We start from the raw sequence: 15649 nt of genomic DNA, 5'->3' as shown, positions 1-15649 counted from the left end.
TTTACTAAATTCACCTTCTCCATTTATACAGACCAGCATCCCAGCCAGGGAATGTTGCCACCTACAGTAGGCAGATCTTCCCATCTCAATTAGAGCAGGCAGGTCTTCCTATCTCAATTAGAGCAGTCAAGAAAATCCCCCACAGGCATGCCCAGAGGTGCAGGCCATTCCAGATTCTGCCAAGTTGACAGCTAATACTAACCATCACCTCATGGGGGCCAGCCCCCAGCCGTCCTACCATCTGCAGTAGGCAGAGCAGGCATTGTATGTATTTCACTGTTGAGGATGTTCGAGTTCACTGTCATCATGGAGGCAACACAGACTTTGGAGTTAGTGGCAGGACCAAAATGGAGGCTAGACTGTTGGCTCCAAATCCAGGCACACTGATAGCCCTGCATCAGGGTCCTGCCACTGAGAGCCTCAGGACTCAGGCAGGACCGTCTAAGGGTCTAGGAAATCAAAACTTAGTCCTGGCTTTTGGAGCCCATCTGCAACTTCATGTGGTGAGAGATGGGCATGGCTGGGGCAACCAGGACAGGAGCATCTTGCCTAACACAGACATTTCTGGGATTTCTGGGCATGGCTGGTAGAGAATTAGTGTCCCAATAGAACTTTGTCAGGGGAAGAGGTACATAAAAGTGGGCTACCTGGGCATGGCACGAGAGGCTTCACCTTGATTCAGGGAGTGTGGCTTCTCCACTGGCAGCCAGGGTCCTGTTTAATGCCAGGAAATGAGATATTTTCCATCCAACTACTGCCAGGCTCAGCTGGAGACTTCTGTTTTATTGTCTCAGATGAGCTCAGTCATGAGGGAATGAAAAACTGGTGGGTGGCTTCTGTTGTTTGTCAAATAGAGACTAAGTCAGAGTCAAGACTCTGTCAGAGTAGGACCCATTAAACCCCACAAGGAATTGCCCAAAGCCTACCATGCACACCCAACAGTGGGGCTGCTTGGAAAATAGTGCTCAGCCTACTTCTGCCCCCTTACTTCTATGGCCCAGAGCTGGAGCCAGGAGCACAGCTGCCCTACCCCATCCTGCCAGCTAGGCCTCAGATCATTGGGGCATAGAATGCATGAAACAGATTGGAACAATCTGGAAATGGGGTTTCATGGAATTTAGAAAACCCTAAATCTAAATTCTAGGTCTATGTTGCTTGTGTCTTATGTGTCAAGAACTAACCATTCTCCTCACTGTTGCCCATCTGGGCTGCTGATCTTGGTGGCAGGTGGGATAGTCATTGTTGGTCCCCATGGTCAGGAGAGGCTGAGGAATCTGGGGGGGGGGCATCTGGTTCTCCCATTGTCCTCTTTCTATCCATTCATCTGGGGACAGAAGAACATGTTACTTCAGTGTCATTCACGGCCATGTTCAATAATGTTACATATTAAGCGTCTCAGGCTTTCAGTTTGGTCTAGATTAGACTCAAGTATAGTTCTAGTGGCCTATGAGAGCCTTTCTTGGGTATCAGGTCATTCCAAAGAGCCGTTTCGAAGGATATTGCTGGGCTCCTATTTCATTAAGGAAGATTTGAACCTCAAAGGAAGCCCCCCACAATTAGAGTAAGCTAATTGGTGTCATGTACTTCTAACTCCCCAGCAGGAATTCCAGACAGCCTGCTCCCAAGAATAACAGACAGACTGTGGGATTGACAACAGCTCCCTGTGACCTGGTGGTTGAGCCTCGGGGGACATGAATGCCCACTGCCCAGTCAGGGTTGTCTCAGGCTGTTTGGGTGGAGCTCCATGTTCCTGGCTGTACCTATCAGAGTTCTCTCTGCTCATGCTCCATATACTAGTCCAGGTGTCAGACCATCTTCCAGTGCCTGCGGCATGCCAGGCACTGTGTATTCTGAGTTTGAGAACACAGGAAAAGCCACAGCCCCTGCTCCCTTGCTGCTTTCACTCTTGCTGGGATGGACGTGGAGGGAGGAGAGGTACATAGGCATGGTGGAGTTAAGATGCATCTTGGCCTAGGGCCTAGGGATGTAGCTCAGTGGTAGAGTGCTTACCTAGCATGCATGATGCTCTGAATTTAATCCCTCCCCCCGGTATATCCTGTAATTGAGGTACCATGGTAACACAGAACAGGATAGAATGGCTTTCCAGGGGGAGGGTCTAGCACAGAAAAGGACTTTGGATCTTTGCCCTTTTAGGGGGTAGGATCAAAGAGGCAGAAAATAGCAGGAACAAAGCACTGGTAGCATGACAGTGGTGCACCATGGGGACAGTGGGTGGCTTTGTAGGAGTGACAGGGGGATACAAACTAGGAGTACTATCACATGATGTTGGAAGATGCCTGGGGTCAGTTTCATGGGGTTGGGGGCATAGCGCTGCTATAGGCTTCTGAGAGTTCAAGTCAGGTGGAGGGGCCCGCAGAAGCTTAAAGGTCAGGTATCATTAGGTCACCCAAACCCTTCCATGCATCTCTTCTCCAGGAAGGTGCAAGGACACCCTCTCCACAATCACGGGGCCGACCACCCAGAACACATATGGGAGGAATGAAGGGGCCTGGATGAAGGACCCTCTAGCCAAGGATGACCGCATTTATGTAACCAACTATTACTATGGAAACACCCTGGTAGAGTTCCGGAACCTGGAGAACTTCAAACAAGGTACATCTTTCAGCTCCATGTGGCAGCTTCTTCCCCTGTCCCTTGGCCCCCTCTCGTGATTATGGCTAGGTCTCTTTGCATGGTGATGGTACACTGGAATTATGATGTCTTCCTTTGTACATCCTTCCTGGAAGGGTGGTCCATCCCCCTTTCACTCTTTCCCACTCTCTGCTCCTCCCTCCCAACTCCTGGGACATGGATAACCTTGAGTTAGGCCAGAAGATAGAGTTAAACATCCTCTCTTCTCCATGACCTTCGATACTTTACAAATCACAGATAGATGAGTGTTAGACCCTTGAAATACTCAGTGAGGCCAGTGGAAATTGCTGCTGTGTGACAGACAAGGATACTAAGCATTAGACAGTGGCCAAGCCAAGTGCACACCCAGTGTGCAAACCCTTAGTCCCATCACAGGCATCACCGCCCTGAAGCATACCACCTTCTTGCCATCCACAGGTCGTTGGAGCAATTCGTACAAGCTCCCGTACAGCTGGATTGGCACGGGCCATGTGGTGTACAACGGAGCTTTCTATTACAACCGGGCCTTCACCCGTAACATCATCAAGTATGACCTGAAGCAGCGCTATGTGGCTGCCTGGGCCATGCTACACGATGTGGCCTATGAGGAGGCTACACCATGGAGGTGGCAGGGCCACTCGGATGTGGACTTTGCTGTGGATGAGAATGGCCTATGGCTCATCTACCCAGCTCTGGATGATGAGAGCTTCAGCCAGGAGGTCATCATCCTGAGCAAGCTAAATGCCATGGACCTGAGCACACAGAAGGAGACCACGTGGCGCACAGGGCTCCGGCGGAATTTCTATGGTAACTGCTTCGTCATCTGCGGGGTGCTGTATGCTGTGGACAGCTATAACCAGAGGAATGCCAACATCTCCTATGCCTTTGACACCCACACCAACACACAGATTGTCCCCAGATTGCTGTTTGAGAATGAGTATTCCTATACCACCCAGATAGACTACAACCCCAAGGACCGCCTCCTGTATGCCTGGGACAATGGCCACCAGGTCACTTACCATGTCATTTTTGCCTACTGACACCATTGACTCTGAAAAAAAAACCAAAAAAGCAGACAACAACAACAACAACAACAAAAGCAGAGGGGCCACTAGCACCTCATGTGTGTTTATGTGTGTGTCTGTGTGAGTGTGCAGGTATGCATGTGTTGTTTTAAAATATATATTATTTTGTATAATATTACAAAGGTAAAATGACATTTTGGGTCTATTTTTTTTTATATGGATTGTAGATCAATCCATACGTGTATGTGCTGGTCTCATCCTCCACAGTTGGTATTTTTGTGCAAATTAACTTCTCCTTTTGACCAGTAACCACCTTCTTCCTTGCCTTCCACAATTCCAGCTCCAAGAGTTCAATTGTTGCAAGGTTTCTTCACCTGGCTCTTGCAGGTGGACTGCCAGGAGTAGGAGTGAAGGAGGCAAAAAGAAGGGCTAAGTGGTGGGAAAAGTTTTATGTATTGGAGAAGTTTTTTAAACCCAGAAAAAAATTTTAATAAAGGAGAAATTTTAAAATCTTTTCCCAGTGCATTTTTGTTTAGCAGGGCTGAGTCTAGGTGCTGGATACCTGTTCCTGAAGGAGACTGGGTCTGGTGTTCCTCAGAAGTGTTCTGTCAGACTGGCCCAGTGGTGCACACCTGATGTCCTGGATACTTACTCAAGAGGCCAAGAAGATTGCAAGTTCAAGGCCTTCCTGGGCTACAGAGTGAATTCTAGGCCAGCCCAGGCAAATTACCAAGACAAGTGAAAAAAAAAGTGTTCTCTTGTCATGCTGGCCTATATCCAAGTTGAGGTATAAGACATGGGTAGGGGACTGTGCTTTCTTTTGCGGGGGAGGGTTGGGAATGAGCTGACCCTTCTATTCTCCTTAGTTTTGGGGCACCGGCCCTTGCATGTCTATGCTGTCACACCATGTTCTTTGCCTGTTCTCTTCTGCTTTCTTTCTAATTCTCTTACCTAAGACCTGGGAGCCTGTTTATTCCTGAATTCTGGCTTTCTTTCTCCTGCCCTCCTCTCTCCTCCCTTCTTCTGAGCTCTTACCTCTTCCCTTCTCCTCCTTTCATCTCTTCCTCCTCTCTTCTTCTCTCTTCCTCTTCTCTTCCATCTCATGCACTGACCTCAAACTCACATGATCCTCCTGCTTTCAAGTGAGCACAGTGCCTCAAGTCTAGCGTCACATGTCCCAGTATTAGGTGTTATTGAAAACAGAAAGTTGAGTGTGACTGTCCCCACCTTTCCTTAAGAAACCTTAAGTCAACTAGTCAGTCCATTACTCAATTCATTTCCTCTACTCATAATTTTGTCCACAGTTTCATCCTAAAAGCCCTCACAAACAGACTTTTCCTTTCTAACTTCCCTTCTAGGCAAAGGGCCTGGTTCAAGTCCAGGAGGGACAGGGAAGAAGCACAGCCTCTTCTGGTGCAGGCTGAGTCCTGTGTGGTACCTGCTGCCAAGGTGTACTTCCCCTCCCACCACATACCAGGAGCCAGAGCACCCAGAGAAGCCTCGCAAAGTATCACAGGAGGTGTGGGCCAAGGCAGAGCCTGGGATGAGTGGGGAGTCAGTGACATCATGTCACCACACTGAGCCCACTTCTTTGAGCCCTGTTTCCTCCTCTTTAAAAATGTCAGTAATGAGCCTGGAGAGATGGCTCAGTGGTTAAGAGATCTTGAAGAGGACCCTGATTCAGTTCCCAGAACCCATATCAGGCAGCTCACAATTGCCTGTAATTCCAGTTCCAGGGGATCTGACATCCTCTTTTGGACTCCAAGGGTACCTGCATGCACATGGTGCATATTCAGACAAACACACACACACAGTGCACTTACAGACAAGCACAAACATGCACATGCACATATTTAAAAAATAGAGCTGGGTGTGGTGGCACACACCTTTAATCCCAGAACTCGGGAGGCAGAGGCAGGTGGATCTTTGTGAGTTCGAGGCCAGCCTGGTCTATATAGTGAGTTCCAGGACAGCTGGGGCTACAGGGAGACCCTGTCTCAAAAAGACCAAAAAAAAATAGATTAAAAATATTTTAAGTGTCAATAATGGATCTGTCTTAGAGGGCTGTTCGGAGAACATGATGAAATAACATGTAAAGCTTAATACAAAAATAAGCACTTGCTAGTTTTAGATTTCATTATGAAAATGTTCAATCACACACAAAAAAGTAGAAAGGACGGGTCTGGGAGATGGTTCAGTGTGTAAAGTGCTTGTTGTAAAGCATGAGGACTTGAATTTGTATCTCCAGCACCCACTGTTGCACTAAATTGCCCCTTCCTGCTCCCTGTTTGACCTACCCTCACTCTCTCAGGGTCTCATGGGCCTGATGTGGGTCAACAAACTGGCAGAACACATTTTTATCTTAGGTTTTTCATGGATTTATATGACAGGGAGGGACTGACTTACAAAAAGATGGCTTTTCATAATTCACCTGTCTTTCAAGTCCACCCACAGTCTCTGTTGGTTTTTGCTTGCTGCACCCATGGTCTTAAGTGCCTCATCTCACTTCCACACCCCGCAAGATGCCTCCACCATTCACCCCAGCAGCTGCATACTTCCTGGTTCCAGCTCCAGACGAGCACATGCTTGGCTCTCTCTCTCTTCCAATCTCGCTGCAGCTAGTTCTGCCAGCAGCTAGGCTCCACCCTCTTCCCAGGTTGCCCTGCTCTCGCCTGTTGCTCACACTTTTTGGAGGAATGAGTGGTTTCCAGGATACACTCCACCCGTTTCTTCTGGCTCTTACAAACTTTCTGCCATTTCTTCAGCGAATTTCCCTGAGCCTTGGAGAGAGTGACAGACGGAGGGTGATCTCTCTTGTATCATGGTGAGATAGTGATCTCTTGGGGCTCCCCATCATTCATCTTCAGGACATGGCAGCTGATCTATCTCAGTGGTGTTTCCCCTATTATTAAGACAATGGAAGGAAGTAGACACATCTAAACAAACATGAATGTAAACACGAATGTCTAGAAGATATCCTAGTAGGTGTGCCATATTCATTAAACAGTATACTTGCATCTGTTTCCCCGCTGGGGCCTGTAGCCTTCCCTGACACAAGGGGTTTGCCTGGTCTACAGTGCTAGATGTGTGTTTCACTCTTAGGAGTGGGCCTTATCCAATTAGAAATCTGTCAGTTGTATATATGTTAATTGAACTGTTATTGTACTAGCAGGCATTGCTTGGCATGTCCATAGTGTACAGCATGCAGGGTCCATTGTTGAGTAGAATCATAGGGGATCCTTTCTTCCCCAACCATCTGCATAGTGCCTTTTGGCACTATGAAAGCCATCCATACAGTGGCATGGAGTTTTTGGCTTAGTCTCAGCTCCATCTCCTCTTCTCATGCACTCATATCATGCAGTGTCTTCAGCAACATGGCCTTACTGATCTTTCTAGTGTATAACCAATGTTAGTGGCAATAGCCTTGGTGAATTTGAGAACCTCTAGGATCTCTCTCTGACCAACAGCTCATAGAGGAGTAACCCACCCCTGGTACTGTAGTTTTTCTTCACAGTTTAATAGTTTTGGGAGTCTCTGTTTTTTATCTTGCCCAATCATAAAACTCTCAGGAATCTTACAGCTATAGCTGGCCTTTGTTTCTTCAGGTATCTGTCAAATGGGTGTCATATCTGTAAAACACTCAAAGGTTAACATCATATATTAAATCAATCATAGACAAGGTCTAACACGGTATGGAAAGGTTTTATCTATTTGTATTAATTGCTTTCTCCATAGATCTCTGTTAGGTACCATAGCATGGTATGGCCCGAATTCCCTGGGTCTCCTGTGCAATCAGACAAACCATATAATATATTTTATGTGAGTTTATTAACTTACAAAGGAATGAGAACCCAGTGCCTAGCCCCATGCCTCCGGTGGCACAGTTCAGAGCCCGTCACATCAGACTGCGCCCTAGCTACCATAGTCCCTGCTAGCATTCACACACGCCTCATGGGCCAGTGATCTCGCCCTGAGTCCACAGGAGTCAGTCCATTCTGTCTTTGAGCTGCTGCACCTGACTGTGTGTTCCCCACACCATGCATGCTACCGCAACTCCTGGCTTCTGTCCCAAGATGGCTCCCAGCAGCCCCTTCATAGTCCATGCTCCATGTCAGGCCCTGCCCATTGGAGGAACCAGCCAATCGGGAGACACTCCTTTCCTCCACTCTTACAATCTTCCTGTCCATCTTCCACTAAAGTCCCTGAGCCTTGGAGGGGGTGATAGATGTAGGGTGATCTCTTTTGCATCATGGCAAGATAGTGGCTTCTTGGACCTCCCCATTAGTCGTCTTTAGGCCTTGGTTACTGTTCTATCTCAGTGGTGTTTCTTCTACTATAATGACAAATGGAAGTAGACACATTTAAACAAACATGAATGTAAATACAAATGCCTAGAAGATATCCCAGTAGGTGTACTATACTCATGATGGCTTCTCCACTAGGGCCTGTAGCCTGTCTTGACACAAGGCCTGGTCTACAGCACCAGATGTGTGTTCCACCCCTAGGAGCTGGCCTTATCCAATTAGAAATTTGTCAGTTGTATGTGTGTTGATCAAGCCATTATTGTACTTGCAGGTATTGCTTGGCATGTCCGTGGTGTGCAGCACGCGGGGTCCATCATTGAATAGAATTATAGGGGATCCTTTCTTCCTCAACCATCTGTATATAGAGCCTCCTGGCAATATGACCATCCTCCATCCAGTTGCATGGATTATTTTGGCTTAGTCTCAGTTCCATCTCTTCTTCTTTTCCCATGCTCACAACATGCAGTGTCTTCAGCAACATGGCCTTATTGACCTTTCTAGTGTACAACTGACATTAATGGCAATAGCTTTGGTGAATTGGAGGACCTCTGGAATCTCTTGCTGACCAACAGCTCATAGGGGGCAACCCACCCCTGGTGCTGTAGATTTTCTTAACAGTTGTATAGTTTGGAAATCTCTGTCTTTATCTTACCCAACCATAAAACTCCCAAGAATCTTACAGTTACAGCTGGCTGACCTTTGCTTCTTCAGGTATCTTTCAAATGGGTTTCACATCTGTAAAACACTCGAAGGAACGTTAACATTATATATTAAATCAATCATAGACAAGGTCTCACATAGCATGGAAAGGTTTTGTCCATTCGTATTAACTGTTTTCTTCTTAGATCCTTGTTAGGTACCCTAGCATGGGTATGAGGCATTAATTTGGTTAGCTCTTTACCATTTTTAGTTATCTCTTTGGAGTCATTTTGCACTTGGGGGATTTTACATGGGTCTTTTTGTATTATTTTATTCTTGATACACTTATCAAATGTATCAAGCCAACTGGTGTTGGTGCTCGTTGCCTGACCCTGCACTGGGCTAAGGAGGCAGGAGGCTTCTCCTGTCCCCGCTGCACTTGTTGGTTCCCTGAGTCAGACAGGTTCTGTGTCTGCCTCCTGACTGTAGCCACATCTGTCATCTTCCCATTGACCACACCAGGTTGCTGGGAGAGAACTTGGTGGGAAAACCTGCTTCCACCCCTAGTATAGCCTTTATCAGAAGAGAAATGCATCTTATTTAATCCTCAGGGATTCTTAACCACCCTTTGTACAGTTGTTATCCTTTGAATGTTCTTTGTAAACTGTTCTTCTGGTTTTAAAACCTTCCAGAAATGTCTTAGTACCGAATTTGGTTATCTATCAATTTTTTCTCTGGGGATTTGGGCTTGACATAAGTCTTTCCACATTTGTCTTCGAGTAACCCAAGTGGACCATTTCTTTGGTCTGTTTTATATCTCTTACAGGATGTTCTGTTATTTTACAGACATGTTTTACACACTGGTCAGAATCATTTAGATTTGCCAAAGCACCTCTCACTTTACAAAGATCCTATCCCATCAAAGGGCTTAGTAAAACCATTAAAGCCCCATACCATTCTCGAGGGCCCAGTTTAATTAGGCTTTCTTTCATATCTCTGGTGAACTCAGTCTTATCTGGCCCAGTGTACTGGACATCATATATTGCTTTTCTCATACCTAGTTCTCTCAGGAATGCCTGCCCCTCCTTTATACCCCTGCTAATCATGTTAGTCTCCCTTGGTGACAACCATGTATCTTTAATGCCTTCAACCAGCCATCTCATTAAGGACTGCTCCCCGCTGCATTTGCCTAGGTTGAGCAGCCTATATCTCAAGGATGGATGGGCGGTTATATAACTCAGCTGTGAAGCTCCTGAAGGACTTAGACTGATGTCATTTTCTCCCATGTCCCATACTCTCACAAGCCACGTGGCCAGGGGCTCTCTGCTTGCTTGCTTTTGTAAGTTTTTCCTAGTTTTAACAGTTCTAGCATGGAATATTTCCTAGTTAAGCACAGTTAGCTTTTTTTTTTTTTCTTTTTACTAGTATCTGTCTTTTTACTAGTATCTGTCTTTTCCTCTGAGTCCTTGGACTTTACACAAGTCAAAGTGTCCCACCTTTTTTCTCTCTCCAGCTCTGCACCTGGGTCTGCCAGTTCAGCCTTTTCAGCTCTCCCTGCCTGAGCTACATCTTTTATCATGCAAAGTGCTCTCTCTCTCTCTCTCTCTCTCTCTCTCTCTCTCTCTCTCTCGGCACTCCATTTGGGTCCAGAGCAGGTAAAAGATTTTCTAGCCTTCGGGTAACCTTTAAAAATTCTTCACATACCCGCAACATATCCCCACATTACAGCATAGCTGTGGCCCATGCTTCTGCATGGCTGGCCTCTTTTTAGTTACAGATTTTATGATCCATTGTATAACCCATATGACTATCCCTAACCCCATTAAGCATATGGGTTTTGATTTGGGACTCAGAGCCCAGCTAACCCACCACAGGGGCAGTGGGAACAGCACTGCTTTCTGAGGCCCACATCCCCAGCCAGACTATGCCAATCATAGACAAGGTTTAACATAGTACGGAAAGGTTTTATCTATTCGTATTAATTGCTTTCTCCAGAAATCTCTGTTTGGTACCATAGCATGGGTAAGAGGCATTAATTTGGTTAGTCCTTTACTATCCTTAGTTATCCCTTTGGAGTCATTCCACATTCTGGGGTCTTACATGGAGTCTCTTTGTATTATTTTATCATTGATACACTTACAGGTGCTGTCTCCAGTTGCCTGACCCTGAACCAGGCTAAGGAGGCAGGGGGTTTCTCTTGTCCTTGCTGCACCTGTTGGTTTCCTGAGTCAGGCAGGCCCTGGGACTGCCTCCTGACTGTAGCCATATCTGTCATCTCTCCATTGACCCATATCTGGCTGCTGGGGGAGGCCCTGGTGGGAAAAACTCCACTCCTAGCATAGCCCTTCTCAGGAGAGAAATGCACCTTATTTAAGCTTTGGGGATCCTTAACCACCCCTGGGACAGTTTTTGTCCTTTGAATGCATTTTGTAAACTGTTCTTTCAAGTTTTTAAGCCTTCCAGAAACTCCTTAGTACCGAATTTGGTTTTCTATCAATCTTTTCTTTGGGAATTTGGGCTTGACCTAAGTCTTGCCACATTTGTCTTTAAAGTAACCTAAATGGACCATTTCTTCTCTCTGGTCTTTTTATATCTCTTGTAGGGTATTCTGTTATTCTATAGAATTTTACATGCTGGTCAGAGTTGCTTAGATCTGCTAAAGCTGCTCTCACTTTACAAAGATCCTGCCCTGTTATAGGACTTAGTGAAATAATTAAAGCTCTATACCATTCTTGAGTTCCCAGTTGAATTAAGCTATCCTTTATATCGCTGGTGAACACAGTCTTATCTGGCCCAGTGAACTGGGCATCATATATTGCTTTTCTCATACCTAGTTTTCTCAGTAATGCCTGTCCCTTCTTTATAGTCCTCCAGCCCCTGATAATCATGGGAGTCTCCCTTGGTGATGATCATGTATCTTTAATGCCTTGCACCAGCCATCCCATTAGGGACTGCTCCCCGGCCCCTGCATTGGCCTAGGTTGAACAACCTATGTTGCAAGGAGATGGATGGGTAGTTATATAACTCTGCTGTGAATCTTCTGAAAGACTTAGACTGACAATTATTTGCTTCTATGTCTCATATCCTCATGAGCCATGTGGTGAGGGGCTCTCTGATACTTGTTTGTAAGTCTTTCCTAGTTTTAACAGCTCCAGGTGGAGTATTTCCTAGTTACAGCACTGTTAGCTTTTTTCTCTTTTTGTATCAAAGGCTGAATCTGAGGGACAGCTTTAGCTACTTTTATTTTTAGGTTGTTTCTTTTTTCACTGCTATCTGTCTTTTTCCTTGAGTCTTTGGACCCCTGGTCCCCTAACCTTACACAAGTTGAAATGTCCCCAGTACATGTCTGTCAGTAACTCTATAGCCTTTTCAGCTCCCTCTACCTTGGGCAAATCTTTTATTGTGCAAAGTGGCCATGCCCCTTCTCTGGATTCGTCTGGGTTGTGTCCAAGGCTCGGGGAATTTTTTCTAGGTTTTCTATGACCTTTAAAGAGTTTTCAGACCCATGTGGTGGCAGACTCCATTTTTTTAAAGCAACTGAGCTATTTCCCCACATTTACAACACAACTGTGGCCCTGGGACTTTCCCCCTTTGACTCCATCAGCATCTGCGTGACCTATGTCATTCTAATTACATATTTTATGATCCATTGTGAGATCCACGTCAGTACTGCCAGTAACTCCCTTGCTTTTCCCAAACTCCCGTGGTTTGTCGTTTCCAGTGCCGTCCAGTCCGATTATGCCAATTTGTTGCAGTAAATTTTCCCCTTCCTGCCCTCTGTTTGACCTGCTCTCACTCTCTCAGGGTCTCATGGTCCTGACTGGGGTCAACAAACCAGCATAACACATTTTTATCTTGGGTTTTGCGTGGGTTTATATGACAGGAAGAGAGTGACTTACAAAAAGATGGCTTTCCATTCAAGCCCCGCCCACAGTCTCCGTTAGCTTTCATGCTGTGTCCATGGTCTTAAGTGCCCGGTCCCGCTTCTATGCTGCACACTCCCTGGTCCCAGCTCCAGACCGGCACACACTTGGCTCTCTCTTTTCCAATCTCGCAGGGGTTACTAGCACTGCCAACAGCTAGCCTCCATCTCTCTTCCCGGGTGCCCTGCGCTGGCCTGTTGCTCATGCTTTTTGGAGGAATGAGTGGTTTCCAGGCTATATCAACATAAAAAACTGGGCACAATAGTATATACTTGTAATCCTAGTGCTGGGGGAGAAGGAGACCAGCAGGTCCCAGGGACTTGATGGCCAGCCAGTCTAGTTGAAATGGCTGGCTCCAGGTTTGTGAGAGACCCTGTCTCAGAAAGTAAGGTAGAGGGCAAGAGACTGACATCAACCTCCAGTCTCCACACATGCACACGTGCCAACAGGCACATGTTTACATATGCATATACCACACACACACACAGGAAGTATAATACCTCCCCATATTCTCATCACCAAGATGTCTCAGTCATCAATATTTTGTTACATTTGCTTTGAAATCCTTTTACTTTTATCTTTTAAAGTCAGCATGACATTTTACCCAGATACTTAAGTATCTCTGACAAGGAGGGACATTTTTCTACAAAATTCCACTTAACAAGTTTGACAAGTATTCTTTGACACTGAATCCATATTTACTTCTTCCGGTGATCTCAGAGACATCTTACACAGTTGTGTCCTGGAACAATCAGTGTCTGCACATTGAATTTATAGCTCCATAGCTTAAGTCTTTTCTCTCTTTCACTCACAAAATTTTAATTTGGGGATAATTTTAGATTTCTAGAAGTTACAATGTCAGTAGAGATTATCTGTATTTACCCAATTTCTCCCTTATATAATCCCAGCCTTTGTCAGCACTAAGCAGCTGATGGTGCTTACTCCCAGCTCAATCTGGCTAAGTCTAGAATGGCTCCTTCCTGTCGTTTGTTCATGCCACTGCTTTGCTGAAAAGGTTGTGCTGATTCTGTGCAAATACCTCTTTCTGCCCAGCCTGACTTTTACTGAACTCTCCCCCTGCTTTTCCTTTAAAGTGGAAGTGAGGTCTAAAGACGTGATTGGATTCAGCTAGACACTTTTCAGCCTGACTTCTACTGAACTCTCCCCCTGCTTTTCCTTTAAAGTGGAAGTGAGGTCTAAAGACTTGATTGGATTCAGCTAGACACTTTTGGCAGAACACTTCACAGTGATGCTATGAACTCGATGCTCAGTAATTTCCATTCCCACTCTTTCGCTCACCCTTGCCCAGTCCTGCCATGCTGGAATGGCACATTGCAAATGCATCCTCCCCTGCCTACCTATCTCTTGTGGTCCTCTGTGACAGATGCACCTGGCTTTGATCATGTGAGTGGTGTAGGAGAGTTTGGATGGACCCTTTGATATCTTTGGCAACTCTCATGTCATAACAAGTCCTATTATCACTTCAATAAAAACAGCAACAGCAATGCAAATTCAATTGAGTAATTCATTTGGACAATCAATTTTTTTTTTTTTTTTTTTTTGAGACAAGGTCTCACTACGTAGTCTGGGCTAGTTCAGGACTGGTGATCCTTCTACCTTTCCCTCACAAGTACTGGGATTACAGTCTGTGAATCACCATGCCTGGCTGGCTGGTAAGTTTCAAAAATCAAAACACTGAACTTGATTTCAGGTTATGCCCCAGCCAGGTCCCTGCTTAGACCTGCTGTAGGCAGGAGTCCCAGCATGTGAGGAGGTCACTGTCCAAGCAAAGAGTCGGGAGAAGGAGGGAGAGGAGATGAGAGAGGGAGGAGAGGGAGAGGGAAGGAAAGAGAGAAAGGGAGAAGAGGGAGAAGTGGGAAAACTATTGCTTGACTAGAAAGGCCCTGGTTATCTAGTTTTGAGGTGTTTCAGATATCCTGAGCTCTTTTGTGGGCTCTCAGAAGAGTTCCCTCCAATTTGCTAGGAACACTTTGCCATTTTCTCTTTACAAGACTAACTTCTATTCTGGCTGGCCATTCTCATTTCCTAAGCACAGAGAAATCTAGTGCTGTCTCTTCTGCCCCTCTGAATGGTCTACTTGGACAGGACCCAGGATGACCTCATACATAGCCATATCTGGCCCTCAGAAAATTCTCACACATTTATCTCGACAAAGTCTGAGAATGCAGGCTCATCCTCAGCTAAGTCATTTTAGCTGAGAAGTTGTCTGTCAGCCCATTTTCTTTCCTTAGGTCTCTGAAATGGGATGTCAGTCATTGATCCATTGTGGCCCACAAACTGTAAGAACATGGGTTAAGCATCCCCAGATGTGTCTTTAAAGCCATCTCCCCACAGCCTTGCATGAAGGGGAGGCATACCCCATCCGGGAGGACAGCAGGATTCAGCAAAGCTGTTTCCAAAGGAATCCCTTCAAATATCCTCTTTAAAAAATTTCCCAACTCTGAATACTTTTATAATCTAATGTCAGTAAAGAGCTGAATGTTTCCGGACCCCTCCCTGCTGAGTCCTGGCGGTGCTGCTGCTCATGCTTATGGATCTGTCCTCTGGAATGTGAGACACGCTCTCCTGGGCCTGGGCTAAAACTCCCACTTTCATATCCCATGATACTTCACCAGTTCCCTAGGTCAGGACACTTGCCCAGCCCCCACTTCCTGTTCTCCTTGACACTCTGGACTGTCTGCAAGGTCTTACCTAAGTGAAATCATATCCATTCCTCCAGACAGCAAAAGTGGCCCTAAATATGAGACCAGTGATGACTGTTTACCTTTGCCATTTGCTGCACTTATGAAAAGGTGTTTTTTTGCGGGGAGGATTCTGTCTCCAAGGTGGGAGGTGGTCCTTTTTTCACCTAGGACTCTTCCCAGCACTGAGTCTAGTCTATAATGCCTGTTCATTAGGGATCCATTGCATGATGAGGAGTTAATTTGGACCACACAAAATGCAAGGTCAAATGAGTGACTCCACAAATTGGATGTTGACCAAAGTCATAGGGCTTCCTGCAGTGAGTGATCAGACAGCCATTTTCAAACTGTTTTCCTCAAGGCCCTCCTGCCCAAGGGCTCTTCATCAGTGCTCCACACAACAGGTGGGCTATAATGTGGTCACG

At 45.9% G+C, this 15649-nt stretch overlaps 1 protein-coding gene across 2 annotated transcripts in view; it reads left to right on the top strand.

The window, feature by feature from the left end:
* Window positions 1–4169, top strand: part of Olfml2b (olfactomedin like 2B) — a 41146-nt gene extending 36977 nt beyond the window's left edge. For both annotated transcript variants that reach the window (XM_017802209.2, XM_008849069.3), the window contains exons 7-8: window positions 2437–2613; window positions 3070–4169. In XM_017802209.2, coding sequence (XP_017657698.1) covers window positions 2437–2613; window positions 3070–3671 — 779 coding nt within the window. In that variant the 3' untranslated portion in view covers window positions 3672–4169. The remainder of the gene's footprint in view (window positions 1–2436; window positions 2614–3069) is intronic.
* Window positions 4170–15649: the final 11480 nt, after the last annotated feature.

The sequence above is a fragment of the Nannospalax galili genome, unplaced genomic scaffold, assembly GCF_000622305.1.
Source record: "Nannospalax galili isolate Female #2095 unplaced genomic scaffold, S.galili_v1.0 scaffold884, whole genome shotgun sequence".
In the NCBI taxonomy this organism is placed as follows: Eukaryota; Metazoa; Chordata; class Mammalia; order Rodentia; family Spalacidae; genus Nannospalax; species Nannospalax galili.
Note: the sequence above shows the minus strand (reverse complement) of the source record. Positions and strands in the feature narration are given on the sequence as shown.